General features: G+C 43.7%; 1 protein-coding gene across 2 annotated transcripts in view; it reads right to left on the bottom strand.

The window, feature by feature from the left end:
* DZANK1 (double zinc ribbon and ankyrin repeat domains 1) overlaps positions 1-14,866 on the bottom strand; it is a 33,881-nt gene extending 19,015 nt beyond the window's left edge. The window contains exons 1-9 of one of the 2 annotated variants that reach the window (XM_030558094.1): positions 14,786-14,866; positions 12,388-12,512; positions 11,465-11,618; positions 9,460-9,577; positions 8,069-8,165; positions 7,106-7,230; positions 5,640-5,722; positions 5,079-5,196; positions 809-922 (exon numbers count right to left, since the gene is read on the bottom strand). In XM_030558094.1, coding sequence (XP_030413954.1) covers positions 809-922; positions 5,079-5,196; positions 5,640-5,722; positions 7,106-7,230; positions 8,069-8,165; positions 9,460-9,577; positions 11,465-11,618; positions 12,388-12,496 — 918 coding nt within the window. In that variant the 5' untranslated portion in view covers positions 12,497-12,512; positions 14,786-14,866. Of the gene's footprint in view, positions 1-808; positions 923-5,078; positions 5,197-5,639; positions 5,723-7,105; positions 7,231-8,068; positions 8,166-9,459; positions 9,578-11,464; positions 11,619-12,387; positions 12,599-14,785 lie in introns of both variants that reach the window. The other variant, XM_030558093.1, reaches the window with a different exon arrangement.
* Between the last annotated feature and the right edge of the window lie 19 nt (positions 14,867-14,885).

The raw sequence follows: 14,885 nt of genomic DNA on the forward strand, positions 1-14,885 counted from the left end.
GGCCTGCCTCGGTTACTGCTACGGAGTGTGAGTTTCCACAGGCGCTAGGAATTATGAGTATGACAAATTCTAGTGTTGACAAGTGTGTCCACACTAGCCATGCTCTGCCCCTGTACCTACATTAGGGCTGCTCTAAACCATTTAAAGTGTGAGCTGATGTCTATGACAACTGTAAAAAAAACGAGGAGTCCTCAGCCAGTGAACGTCCATTCTTTCTGACAATCCCCATGCCCACAGTTCCTCCTTCAGCAGCCTCCTCCCTTTCCCAGAAATGCCCCCTCAGCCCATCATACCCCACAACAACACACTAGCTGAGAATCACCAGCTGAGACTGCATTCTGCATCCCACAGGAACCCCCCCAAACATGTCTCTCCCCCCCATCCCGTCTCCAGTAACTGCTCCAGCTGTGCCATTCCCATATAATAAGTAATATTTCACCATCAAAAGAGGTAAATAGACTTGTGAGGACAGATTTATTAGAGTTAAAATAACTATGAGCAAGGTATAAATGCCTAGACAGACCAAATTAATGTACTTCATACTGTGCAGAAGAACTGCATCCCTGCCTTACTCAAATAGATATTACTGACATATTGTGCTCTTGTACAACATGCCTGGTCATGCTACTGAGGTCAACCTTTAATGACAGCTACTGTTCAATAAACATTTTAAATCCTACTAACTCAAAGTCGCAGCAAGGTAAAGAGCCAAAGCCAAATGGAATCAAAACATCTGTACCAAAATCATCTATAGGAAACATACTAAGCTCTAGGAATTTACTTCTTGGTTACACTGATTCTCAATTACCTTTAAGCAGATGCTGGCCTGGGGCTGCAGCTGTGGAGCTATCGGGGCCTCACATACAATACAAGTTGGTGTGTTCATTGGCACCGTGGTTCTGCATTCTACACATAGTCCCATCTGTACAAAAGACAACATGATGTTTCTTTATAATGGAAAATTATATGCCCACAAAAGTTAATATCAGACTTTTTGATATTATCACTTCGCAGAGGGTAAAGCAATAGGCACAGGGGCCTGATATTTTTATATATCTATTTGCTGAGCAAGGAAGCACCTACACTACATATTATTCCTGCTACAAACGATAAGATGTTGTCGTTACTAGGGTTCTTTATAAGCCAAACCCTGCAGTCCTTAGTCTTTACTCAGGAAAAAAGCCTCAAACTGATTCCAGTGGGACATTTGCCTGAGTAAGGGCCTCAGCATCGAGTCATAACACACTCACAACAAACTGTCTCTTTTCCTCTGAGGTATGATGTCAGGGAATACTAAGGAACGTACACATTGCAGCACACGGAGCATTACAATGAAACATTTATGGCAATCACACTGCAGGAAAGTGAAATTAAATTAAGAAAAAAAGAACCACCACCCTGGATCAGACCAAAGGTCCATCTAGCCCAGTGTCCTGTCTTCCGACAGTGGCCAGTGCCGGGCGCTTCAGAGGGAATGAACAGAACAGGGAATCATCCAGTGATCAATCCTCGGTCGCCCATTCCCAGCTTCTGGCAATTGCTTCCTAAAGACTTAAATCCTGGGCTATGCCCTGAGTAGATACATTTTAGGCTGTGCTTGGAGTAGCCCTCGTGGTTGTGGTGGGGAAGGACTCCTTTCCCCCGACAACGTCGTACCTCTGTAGAGAAGCTTCACAGCTGCTATTATGGCTGCAACAGTAACACAGTGGGGACAAGGAGGAGGAAGGGAACAGCAGGAACCTCTGACCTCATCCTCACCTAAGCGCCCCCCGAGCTGGAGTCTACATTGCACAGCACCTCTATGGGTGCTTCAGGAGAAGGGAAAAGAATCTTTCCTCCAGGCTGCAGAGTGCCATTCTGCAGCACTTTTTGCTGCCTTTAGGTTCCAGTAGACCAGGGAGATGATATGTGCCTGAGGGCCACTTGCACAAGGAGAACAACAGTTGTATGTGCAACTTCCACAGATCAGCTGCTCTTGCCATGCCCATAAATTACACCTCCCCCATGAGCCTCGCAGAAATGCGCCCTGTGCCAGACAGGATCTGCTGCAACCCACCCACCACACAAGGAACTATGTGAGTTCCAATGGACCCAAAGCTTTCTACAGCCATGCAATAGATGGGGCAAGATTTTCCCCAATATGCATAATAACCAGTGTATAACACACAGTGAATACTAAAAAGCATCGTGAACCCTATCTGTCAAAAGGAACTGTTCCCATGAGACAAGTGCTCTGTTAAAAAGTGGATTCTAAGCAGCTTGGGGCAGAGGCTGGTTCTTCCTCTGTGTGTGTACAGCCCCTAGCATAAAGTCCTGATCAAGCCCTCTGGCACCACTGCAGTACAAACAATAAAGATTATTATTGTTACTTTAGCTGGAGGAAAGAGGAGACAAAGTAGAGATTGGAAACCAGTGCAGGGACTGTTTTTCAGAGTCCAGTAAAACTAAGAAAACAAAAACAAAGGACCAACTCATATAAGGTAAGTTTTGCTCAAAAAAATAGATGCCTGAGTGGCAATTTTTAACCTCATTTGTCAGCCCATTTATACACATTTCAGAGCTAAATTTTATGCCCCTCAAAATAGTGGTTTCATTGGAATTGATGATGAACTCTATTGGTGCCATTATAAGAGTTAATTCCAGCGTAACGTTGCCATTCAAAAATAAGTCAATTCAGATTGTCTTCCAGCTACCCATCTCAGCAGATTAAATAAGGGGGCTGTTGCTGTTCTGCAGACCTGGTGTTTATTTACTATTACGAGCCCAGCATGAGTACTGTACTGACACGTAAGACAGTGTTTGAGGGAGAATATTCTCATTTGTTTCAAACAATCTCTCTCTCCTCATATGTGATCTCAGAGATTACAGGATGGGTTCTTACCAAAAAATACCTGCTGCTTTTCTGTGTCTGTCATTTGGCATTGCCCTGCTAGGAATTATTTTTAGGATAATAGGACAAGTGAGTCGATTCCCACAACACTACTTATTTTGATCCATGCAGTCTTAACACAGCAGAATCAACATTACCCATGCAATTACGGCTATACTTATTCCATAGATATACCATATCATTCAATGTCCCTAAAGTTCTTCTATAATTCTTGTCCAGGCCTATTAAAACTATATTGGTCAGCTCTCAGCAGATATAACCTCCTACTTCCCGTTCTCACTGCTTCTTATTTCAACTCCTACAGTCTATCCAAAATGCCACTGCCAAACTTGTTCTTCTCCTGTCACTCTGACCATACCACTCCTTTCACTGGCTTTCTACGTCAGATTCAAATGTCACATCTTTCCCTTCATTCAAGCTTGACACTGCATATATCTCTACACCAATTTCCCACTAAATGTCCCTGCATGTCCGCAGGCCTTTGTCTTAGCACTTTCTTCTATGCTTCCCTTCATGTTTGGAACTCCTTCTTCTTCATCAAATCATCTCTGCCACAAAGTAATAGGGTCAGATCATTCGTTGATTTCCACAATTCTACAGTCTCTACCCAGGCTCAGCAGGGACTGTACGCTAGCTGCTCCTTCATTATAGCCCCTCCTGTCTGATATATTCCCCTGAGACCTGCAGAGGTCGAAACCCAAGACAGTACCTGCAGAGGGGTTTCTTGGGCACAGCGGGAGCTTGATGAAGATCCGTTGCTCTCTAGTTCTGTCACATTCTCTTGCCCAGTCCTATTGACTTTTGTTCTCCATCATGAGCACAAGAGAAGGGTTACAACTGATCCTATACCCTTCCACCTTCAGTATTAGGCTGCTGATCAGATTTATGTGTGGACTCTAATAATGGCATTTACTTTTCAAGTAGAAGCCATTTATGGGGCTGAAATAAAAGAGATCTACTCTTCCCATGATATTTAACCCTATACATTGCTCACTGAGGCAAAAAAAGCTCATGAACAAACAAAACCTGCAGCTGGTTTTGCTTATTCAGTCAGATTTCTGCAGAACCCGAGAGTACAATCCTGGGTGCAGACACCTTCTTGTGGAAGTTACATTGTTGTTGGTCTGACCAGCTCATGACTGGATGCTGCCCCCTGTATGAGACAGAAGGAGCAAAACGTTTGTTGCAAAGGCAATTTCTTTTCCAAACACAGTCTGACACTGCTCTTTAGTGAAGCCAGTACAAATTTAGCAATTGATTGCAACGAATAGGAGCAGGATTTGGATACAAGATGATACAAAGAAGAAAGGTAGGACTGCTGCAAAGGTAGGAGGACAATTTACTGACTACTGAAGATTTTACCAGAAAGGTGCTAAATTAGATCCTAATAGAACTAAAATGGTACAATAACATCAAAGTGTATGCAGTTCAAATCTTCCTAACTCTGATCCTGAAAGAGGCTGAATATCCTCACTTTCTGATGACTTTGCTAGGTGCTGAGGGCACTCAGTACATTGCAGGATCGGGTCCTATGGCCATATCTGTTACTGCCTCGGGTTGAATAGTGAAGAAAATTAGACCATTGGCTCATTGTGAATTTTGGTTATTATCTCTTGGGGGAAAGTGATGGGCACTATTATAAAAACCGAGCTAAACAGAAAGATCTCAGATGTGCACATATTGGCCTATCGACCTTGTAAAATCACCTCCTGTTCATGAATACTAGTGTGCTCTTTTTAGAGATATGTGACATACCAGAATCAGGGACTTATTAAGTGCAATACAAGCAAAAGTTATGGGACTGTGTGCCATGTTTAGCTTTTGAATAAGACCTGTATGTGTTTTTAACTTTACAGTTTCTGAAGATTTGTTGGTCACTGCAGCACTAACGGGTATCTATACCATTGGTCTTTTCTGCCACAGATGAAGAAAAAATTTATTTTTACAAAATATCCTTATAAAAACCAGATCCCATTAGAAACTTGCTCTGGTCAGCTGAAAGCCACAGGCAAAACATACCAGAAAGAATTATTATTGTCCCTCCTGCCAAAGTTACTGACCGATAAGAAGAATCCCAGAAAGCAGGATTTTCCAACTGAAAGTGTGATGAAAACACAGTTCCCTCAGCAGTAACTTTGGAGGCTGATTCTCAAAATAGGAGTGAGTTGGTTACAATTTTTTTGCTGACCTGAGCTCCTTCAGGGGGTGGGAGGCGACCCCCTGGCACTGGCAGGATCGGAGAACCACATTCTTGACAGAAGCGAGCAAAGGGATCAGATGGGCGAGGAGCTAAGCAATGTGCACACCTAGAAATAATAGCAAACTGGTTCAACGTGTTCTCAATTTGTGCTGCTAAATCCTGCAACCTCCTACAGTGAAACCCAATGCAGGGGATCAAAGAGCCCAGACTGGTGAGCACTTACTCACACACACTGTCTGGGACTACTCCTGGGCAAATGCTCACCAACATGAGAACGGGCTGCATACTGTAATTTTAAACCTAATCCTCCCCGTCCCCATTCCTTTGGATGGCAGATCATTAATTAGGTTTACATCTCACTAGAATAAAATATCATCAGTAAGATACAGTAACATTAAAAAAATATAACAGCAATCCCCTTTTATTAACCAATGTCCACGCTTGCCTTCCTCATTTTAGTTTAATTTAACAGCACTGTCACTTCAATTGTTAAAGCAATTTCTTTGTGATTCCCCCACCACAAACAGCAGGGGAGAAAAAACACCTTACCTCAGGAAGTCTGTTTCCCTCTGGATTCTCATTGTCTGGGTGCTTGTTAGACTTTTCCTGCTAGATACTGCGGAACCAATGAACTGAAATAAAGATGTTTCTTTAAGGTAGTGAAACAGGCACTGTAAAATATTAATTTGATTATAAATGACTTATTACCTCTGGCCTGATCTACACTCAAAAGTTAGATTGGCATAGCTACTTTGGCAAGGGATGTAAAAAACCACACCCCTGACCAGTGTAGCTAAGCCAACCTAACCCACAGAACAGGTGCAGCTCTGGCAGTGGAAGCAAGCTGTCAATGCTTCATTTGGGGAGGTGGTGTTCTGACATTGACTGGAAAACCCCTTCTGTCAGTACAGGCTGTGTGTATACTGCATGAGTCTCCAAGTACATTTACAGTTAAGAGATTATGAGGTTATGCTGGCATAGTGTAGATGCAGCCTAGTCCAATGGAAGGGGTTTTTTCAGTCAGTGTAGGAATTCCACCTCCCTGAACCAAGTGGAGGCATTCTTCCACTGACACAGCTGAGTCTGCATTTGACCTTAGGTCAGCATAGCTCTGTCTGAGGAGAGTGGCTGGTGACTGACCCAGCTACATCCCCATATGAATGCTTATTGTCCAAGATAAAATTCACTGCAATTCAGGGGCTTCAGATAAGGCCTGCTAAACCAGTGAATTTCATCTGTGATCCACACTAAGGACCTCTGGCTCCTGATAAAATAAATGTGAGTTTTACTATTTACTTCAACGAGAGCAAGATCAGATCCTAAATTTTAACAATTTTATCTGTATTCAAGAAACAGAAACTACTACTGCTGCAGGTCTGTCAATCACTAATGAGTTAGAAAGAGAAACAGTAAGAGTCAGTCATCAATAATTTGCTCTGCCTCATCAGTCTTTAATGATGGCTAAGTTCTGCTTTGGGTGTTCCTAGAATTGTGTACGACAGGCTTGTCACCACCAGCTTGTTTAAATCAGTATTGTACTGTATAGGCAGAGATGTGAACTAGATGGACGAAGGACTGAGGATGACTATGAAACCTTCAAACATTTTTAATTGTTTAGGGCTCAGTTCTCATCCAGTCCTGCATGGCTGTGCAGGAAAGTAAACGGATCTCAGGCCACCCTGCAGGGCTCACTCATCATAAATCCAGACCTGAGGGAACAGTAAGGCCCATAGACATGATATTGCCCCCTGCAAGGTAGTGCATGGGGAGCGAGAAGAGCCCTCAACCTGCATTCTTTATATACCAGCCAGCAACCTTGTTGATTCTGAAAATGGGCCAACCCAATCAACTTCCCCTGCCTCCAACTGGGTGCAAAGCAGGAGGTCTGGAGGAACTGTGATTCAGAGGACTGTTTCTGACTCTCGGATCCTTTCTGGAGCTATTTCCTCACGCTGGGCTGAGAGTCAACTCTCGGCCTAGCCTTTATTGTTTCCCCCAGTAACTGTTTCATTTACCTGGGACTGATGTGTTGGTGGTGGTGAGATTGACTTTTCTCTATAACCTGGTGTTTCCAAGTGACCATTCAAGAACCGTGGCCCTTTCAAAGGTTTGTGGACAGTTCTTCTCTCTACCTCCAAGCCTAAAATTACAGCCAAATTTCATACCATCATTCCTCCATCATGCACTTCATAAAAACATGGGATTTGGTTAACATTATGCCACATGTTATCCCAGGACCACATCCCAATATCTAAAAACAGTTCTAGCTGTTTTGGAAAAGGTTATTTAGCAAGCAGTTTTCTGGTAGCGGAAATCTATCACAAGTTCCTCACTAAAGAAATGTTTCCTTTTGCATTTTCCCCTAATTTAAAATAAAAAAATTAAAAAAATAAAATTTCTCCTAAAACCTCCATCCAAAAGTAAATTAGTCAGCAATGGCTTTAGGATTTTATGCTTGTAAGCGGGCTCAGTTATCATAGCTATGTAACAATTAGCTTTATTTATAGCATGAATAAAAGCTGAATTAAGTTTTCGTTTTTGCCTTGTGGTGAAATCCTGCACTCCTTATGCAGGCAAAGCTTTGCAGACTCTCGATACAGTTGCATCTAAGACATCTGAAACTGCCATTAACTTAAATGTTTGTAGTGTTGTTGTGGCTGTATTGGTCCCAGGATATGAGAGAGACAGGACAGGTGAGGTGATAACTACTGTTGGACCAACTTCTGTTGGTGGACAGTACAAACTTTCGAGCTTCAAAGAGCTCTTCTTCAGGTCTGGGAAAGGTAACCAGAATGTCTAAGTTAAATACAAGTTGGGACAGACTGTTAAGCATAAGCACGTGTGAACTCACAGAGAATGCTTGGGCTCTGAGATATCTGTGAGATTATCAGCAGTTTCCTGCAGAGAACAGAAAAATACACTTCTACCAACTACTTTCAGTGGGGTTAAGGTCCAATCTGGCTTTAATGCAGTCATACCTGGAAACTCTTGGGCTGTATCATTCCAGCTGGATTTGCTTTCCACATTGACTCCTTTCTTTTTTAATTTTGTGACTGACAGTCCACCTTCCAGCTCCTATAAATACAAAGATTACCTGTCTATAATCACACATGCACATTCCTTAGAACAGTGAATGCAAACATGTGCCAGTGCTCAGTCTAGTCATCACTTGCCTCAATTATTGTCGCCTCATCTCCTTTGGCTTTCCTGATGATAATATCATTCCCCTTCAGTATGGCTTAGGCTATGTCTACACTACAGCACTATTGTAAGGTCTCCAGTGTAGCTGCTTTATGCTGACGGGAGAGAGGTCTCCCGGTAGTATAATTAAACCACCCCCATAATTAAACCACCATTGCTATGTTAGCAAGAGAATGTGTCTCGCTGTCATAGCACTGTCCACACCAGTGCTTTTGTCAGTGAAACTTCTGTCGGTCAGGAGGTGTTTTTTTCACACCCCTGACCGACAAAAGTTTTACCAGCCAACGTGCCTGTGTAGACAGAGCCTAAAACACAGATCTAAAATGATCATCCTTCCTCATCATTGAGACCATTTCATTCCCCCATTCAAGTCTTTGCAGTATTGTTCCCTTACCCTAATTACATGGAAACTCCCCTGAAGGGACTTAAGAGGTGTCCAGGTCTTTGGGTTGGGAAGGAAAGGTATGGAAGGAGGAGGGTTGTCACTGCACTACTAGACCACCCTCACAGTATACATTTCTTCCTAACCAATGAGATTTGTACCCCGTGGAGATAGTAAATGGGTGCAATCTCAGCATGTTGTGGAGTGCAAGAACTACAGTAGTGCCAGGCTGTCGCACGTGGTGTTGGTGTACAAGTGGAACCAGATTTCTTGTACACATTTCCCCCTTTGCACACCCAAGCAGCAGGGCACAACCAGGCTCTGAGTAAGAATTTCAAGATTTGGCCCTTTCTGGACTACTCATTTTCAGAGGGTTAATTTTTCTAATGAGATCAGAACAATCCCAGAGAAAACATTACGGGACAAGTTGAAGTGTTATTTCCAAAAGGAAGTCTCTGTATAAGCCTGTCAGTTAAACACAATATTCCCCAAGCAGGGGGAATGGCAAATGTTGTAAGTTACTAGCAGCTCAAACAAAACCATTCTTGCATAATGTCAGCAGCTCATTAGTAAAAGAGATGTATTACAATTGTTTTAATTGGCTGTCCCAATAAAGAACCATTTGAACTTTCATAGATTTCAATACCAGAAAAGGTTAAAAACAACAAAGATGGGCAGATAAAGAAATAAAAGTAATGAAATTCGACAGCTACCTGGATGGTGTCTCTCTGTAATATAATACAAAATGTTATGGTCAAACAGGGATTTACCATTGCTGTAACTTGCCTGGTTGGAGAGGTCTTTCAGAAAATTCTCATCATTATCTTCAGCAGCAAAGAGTATGTTTGGTGGCTCATATTCTACCAGAAATACCTTTGTTACAATGGCACTCTCCCTGCAGTCTCTAAAAGTTAATAAACAAAAGGCTACAGATAGCTATAGCACAAAATTATGGGTATTAGTAGAAAGGAAATCAGTGGTGAAAATGGGTCTTTTATTGAAACGCCTCTTGCTAGCCAGACTACTATTTCAGCAAGCTGCCATGATCCCTTCATACTCCCAATCAATCAGTGCTTCTAAAAAACAACGGAAATTCTATGCATGATGAAAAATTACCAGTTAAAAATGATGAAAATATGGATAATTTCAATACCTGGTTCCCTTTTACATAAGATATTCCTGATATATCTTAATCCATGTCCTCTTTCTGTCCCTACTACTGTACAACTCACTTGTGTGGGGAAAAGGTGATAATGCCACATGGAATGGGAGCACTTGCCTCCAAAACCAAGCCACATTTAGTTTGCCATTCCATACCATTCATTATATGTTCTTGTTAACATTTGATACCACAGACATTCACTGACATTTAGCATGGGATGAAGGAGCTGAGAATGTGTCTTTTCACAACCACAACAATTAAAAAAAAAAAAAAAGTATGGTCTGTACAGTGATACCAAGAACTATATATAAGCCTTGATTCTGCAAGTCCTTGCACAGGGAATGCAAGGTAGTTTCACTCCAGGGCAAGTATGAGCAAAGACAATATATGATTGCCAGTAAAGGAACAATAGGCACAGTCCTCCAACTGGAGTGGAAGTCTCCATTCCCTTGGAAGTCGGAGAGGGCAGAGAGTGAGCATGTGTGATGTGACTGGGTTTAAATGTGAAGTTTTGTTACTAGCCAGAAGACACTTGATGGCCTTGAAGGAGGATCAAGTCCCCTGTTTCTCCCTGTCCTACCCCTCACATTTCACCTTGCTCTTATACAGGCAACGCTGCATCTGAGCCATGGAGGATCAAGTCCTCATTGTTGGTTCAATATCCACTGAGCATATTGCTAGAAAGTTAATGCACATTTTTATAAATTTACTATATGGCTGTGAATCATTGGATACTTTGACATCGCATTGGTATCCCTGGCAGTTTTACCTGTCAGACTAAAACACAGGAAGTATACTATTATCTCCTAATGAGCGTAACTAGTAAGAGAGCCCTTAGGGTGGCATTCTAAGAGCTGCATAGTCAGCACTCTCCCTCCCTCTCAACTGACTAAGCATGTCACTGATAGGTCAGGCTGAAGTCTGGGAAGAGGGAGTTCCGAGAATGCTCCCATACCCACATATGCTGCATGACAGAATATTGTACCATTGTCATATCATGTGATTGATTTCCAATGTTACGAGGCAGCATGATCTAGGAATGATCATGGAACAACTACATTCTAACTCTAGCTCTGCCACTAACTCCCAGCATGGTGTTGGGCAAAGCTCTGATGCGAGTGGTACAAGGGCCTAGAAAGATAGAAACAGGAGCAGTGGAGTCTATTTCCCTATCTGTAAAATGGGAATAATAATATGTGCCTACCTTACAGTGTCATTGTGAGAATGTGTTAATCTTTATATAGTGAGCTTATTATTGTATAATAATAATTTACTTTGATGGTAAAAATGTACTTATGTTTTTAGCTCTTCAGGGCAAAAACTGTCTTTTTGTTATGCATTTGTAGCATGCCTAGTGCAATTGTTCCCTGATCCATGGTTGCAGCAATATAAGTAATTACTATATAATAATAATAATAAATGTTCTGGCATAGAAGATAGTGATGTCCATGCAGAGGAATACATGAATATTACTTTGATTGTAAGCTCTTTGAAGCAGGGGCTGTCTTTTTGTTCTGTGTTTATACAGTGCCTTATGCAATGGAGTCCTGGCTCATGACTGGGACTCCTAGGCACTACAGCAAATAAAATTACAATAATTATTATGCAAGATAGATAGTTGCTACTTACTTGGTGACTGCCAAAGCTTTTACTGTTATTTTCCCATCAGGTAATGTGATGGGTCCCTTATACTTAAAAGTGTTACGTTCTCCATAGCCAGGTCTCCTAAAGAGTTCTGGCTTACTTCCATCTAAAGTGTAATAGACAGTAACATCAGGAGTATCTGAAAGACACAAATAAGATAATTACCAAAACAGTATTAGGGCTGTGCAAAAATAATCCCCACTCCTGCAAATGTTTACACATATGCTTAAGTTACTCACATGAGAAAAATAAAGGATGTGAGTAAAGGATTGCAAGATTGGGGCCATAATGTGTGCTTTGTTTTTTTCCCTCTCTCTCCTCACAAAATTTGGTGACAAAATAATCACAATTTCATTACAAGCCATTCATCTTCACACACAAAAGTTGCAAAAAGGGTAAGTGAAAATATGCACAGGGTCTACATGTGGCACATTCTGATAAGAAAAATGATCATGGTTGAAAAATAAAAGTTGAAATTTCAAAACTGAGACTTGCTATCAGATAGGACCTTTTGAGTGAAAATGACCCCTGCTATTTTCAAGTAACAGTTTTGCAAAATCACAACAAAATGCAAAATCATCAAATTCTAAGGTTTTCCTATTTCGTTGTGAATATGGAACAGACATAATAGCACAGAAATATAAGGCCCTGATCCTGCAAACACAGACACATTTGAGTTAAGTTACACACGAGTAGTTCTATTAGCTTCAACGCAACTAGTCACATTAATGAAGTTAACCACATGCATGTTTTCAGGATAGAGATGTAAAGGGTTAATTTATGCAAGGTACTTATGAAAATGGGTACTCATCAAAATCACAATAAAATGTGAATGCAAAAAGTGCGAGTCAAATTACAGAATAAAAAGAACAAGGTTTCTAGTACAGATTTAAAGCTGTTGTTTATACCTGATTTGATTTCTACATGTGTATTTGTGTCTATTTCATGTTTAGCCTTTCCTGGCAGAGGGAGTCGAAGTGGTATAATTTGAGGCACTGACACTGAACCAGCAGTCATTTTTCTTTGTAGTGATCTGAAAAAATAGCACATGTTTCTTTTAAACATCAGAGTGGAGCAGAAATGAATCTTCATGCAACTCCACATCCTTATTCCACCTCCCTGAAAAAAGAGAACATTAGATGCAGTAACTTGCTAATCCTTATAACAACAACATTCTTATCTGTTTTGCTGTCCATTGAAAATTTTTTCTTATTGAACCAATCTGAGCATGCTAAGAGCTAATCAAAATTTTGACCAGTTCTGCAACTCTGGAATTTTGGACAGAGTGTGAGAAAAGTACCACTGCTTTCATTCCAATCTGATCTTCATTACAGGAGTTTGATTGATCTCTACATACACAGCTGAAACCAGCTTTGCCAAGGACAGCTCTGTCCACGAGGTGTCAGTGATACATGCCACTGGACCTGAGTGACAGTTCATGAGATAATCATGAAGAGTGTTGGCCTTGTTTATAATAGATGTGGCACCACCGACCTAATTTCTCATTCAGGAGAGGACTAAAATAAGGCAATCTCTGCTATTCCTGAGTGGTGTCTCGCCTGCCATATACTATATTAAGACAAATGATGCTGAATATGATTCTGGCATGATTTACAATGGCCAGCACTGTGTCATCGAACTTAATTGCGGACAACTGTGCTTAGAGATGATAAAAATGTATAATATAGACAAGCCCCTAGTGTATGTCTTGGTGATCATGTTCACATTGTCTACACTACACACTGAAATACATTGTCTACACTAGCAAGTTCTGGTTTTACAATCAACTTTCCAACCCCCCAACACGTCTGTAACGTCCCACACATTCGCACAGAAAACTACTATCCATTCTGTACAGATGTTCAGTCGTTCATGTGAACACTGGGATTACACTTATTCTGATCAAGAGTCACTATAGTGTCAGTCGGCAGTATTGTATTGCCTGTACAGATAGCAAGCACTGGTATAGCAATTTCAGCAGTGACATTACTGCTCCCATCAGAAACCCAGGGTGCAGCACATTTGCCAGAATCTGCCACCTCTAGCGCAGGATTAAAGGATGACAGAATCATTCAGATTGGTTTTCTACACCCTCAGGTGGCCGGCTGACCACACCAGTTTATTTGAACAGCTGATTGTTTCTTATGCACCCGCAGGAGGCAGAACCAAAATTTGTAATTCTGTTGGTGCACAGGGTAGGTTGTCTCGCCGCATTCAGACTAAATGCCAAAGCCGGGGACCCACCTGCACCCGATGGCTCTGGTTGTTCTACACGGCTCCTCCCGCCCCGGGCTCCGGACCCCCCCCACCCCGCAACTGCTCCCGCCCCACCCTGGGCTCCGGATCCCCCCCCCACAACACTGCATCAGGCTCCCCCCCGCTCTGGACTCCCCCAAACTGCTCCCGCCGCGCTCTGGGCTCTGGATCCCCCCCCACACACACACACTGCATCAGGCCCCCCCCCGCTCTGGACACCCCCAAACTGCTCCCCCCCGCTCTGGGCTCCGGATCCCCCCCCCACACTGCATCAGGCTCCCCCCGCTCTGGATTACCCCAAACTGCTCCCGCCGCGCTCTGGGCTCCGGATTCCCCCCCCCCCACACACACTGCATCAGGCTCCCCCCGCTCTGGGCTCTGGATCCCGCCCCCACATACCGCATCAGGCTCCCCCCGCTCTGGACTCCCCCAAACTGCTCCCGCTCCACTCTGGGCTCTGGATCCCCCCCCCCCACTGCATCAGGCTCCCCCCGCTCTGGACTCCCCCAAACTGCTCCCGCTCCACTCTGGGCTCTGGATCCCCCCCACACACACACACTGCATCAGGCTCCCCCCGCTCTGGGCTCTGGATCCGCCCCCACACACACACTGCATCAGGCTCCCCCCGCTCTGGGCTCTGGATCCCGCCCCCACACACATACCGCATCAGGCTCCCCCCGCTCTGGGCTCTGGATCCCCCCCCGACACTGCATCAGGCTCCCCCCGCTCTGGACTCCCCCAAACTGCTCCCGCTCCACTCTGGGCTCTGGATCACCCCCCACACACTGCATCAGGCTCCCCCCGCTCTGGGCTCTGGATCCCCCCCACACACTGCATCAGGCTCCCCCCGCTCTGGACTCTGGATCCCCCCAACACACACACTGCATCAGGCTCCCCCCGCTCTGGGCTCTGGATCCCCCCCCCCCACACTGCATCAGGCTCCCCCCGCTCTGGACTCCCCCAAACTGCTCCCGCCCCATCCCGGGCTCAGGACCGGCTCCGGACCCCAGGCTCCACTCGCCCCCCGCGCGGCTCCCTCCCGTTACTCACCCGGCTCCCCCGTTACCAGAGACGCTGTAAAACCCGCAAGAAGGCGGCCCCGGATTGGTCTGCCTCCTGCAGCTCCTTAGCAACCGGGGCTCCTTTGTGA

The sequence above is a fragment of the Gopherus evgoodei genome, chromosome 3 (assembly GCF_007399415.2).
Source record: "Gopherus evgoodei ecotype Sinaloan lineage chromosome 3, rGopEvg1_v1.p, whole genome shotgun sequence".
Lineage (NCBI taxonomy): Eukaryota > Metazoa > Chordata > Testudines > Testudinidae > Gopherus > Gopherus evgoodei.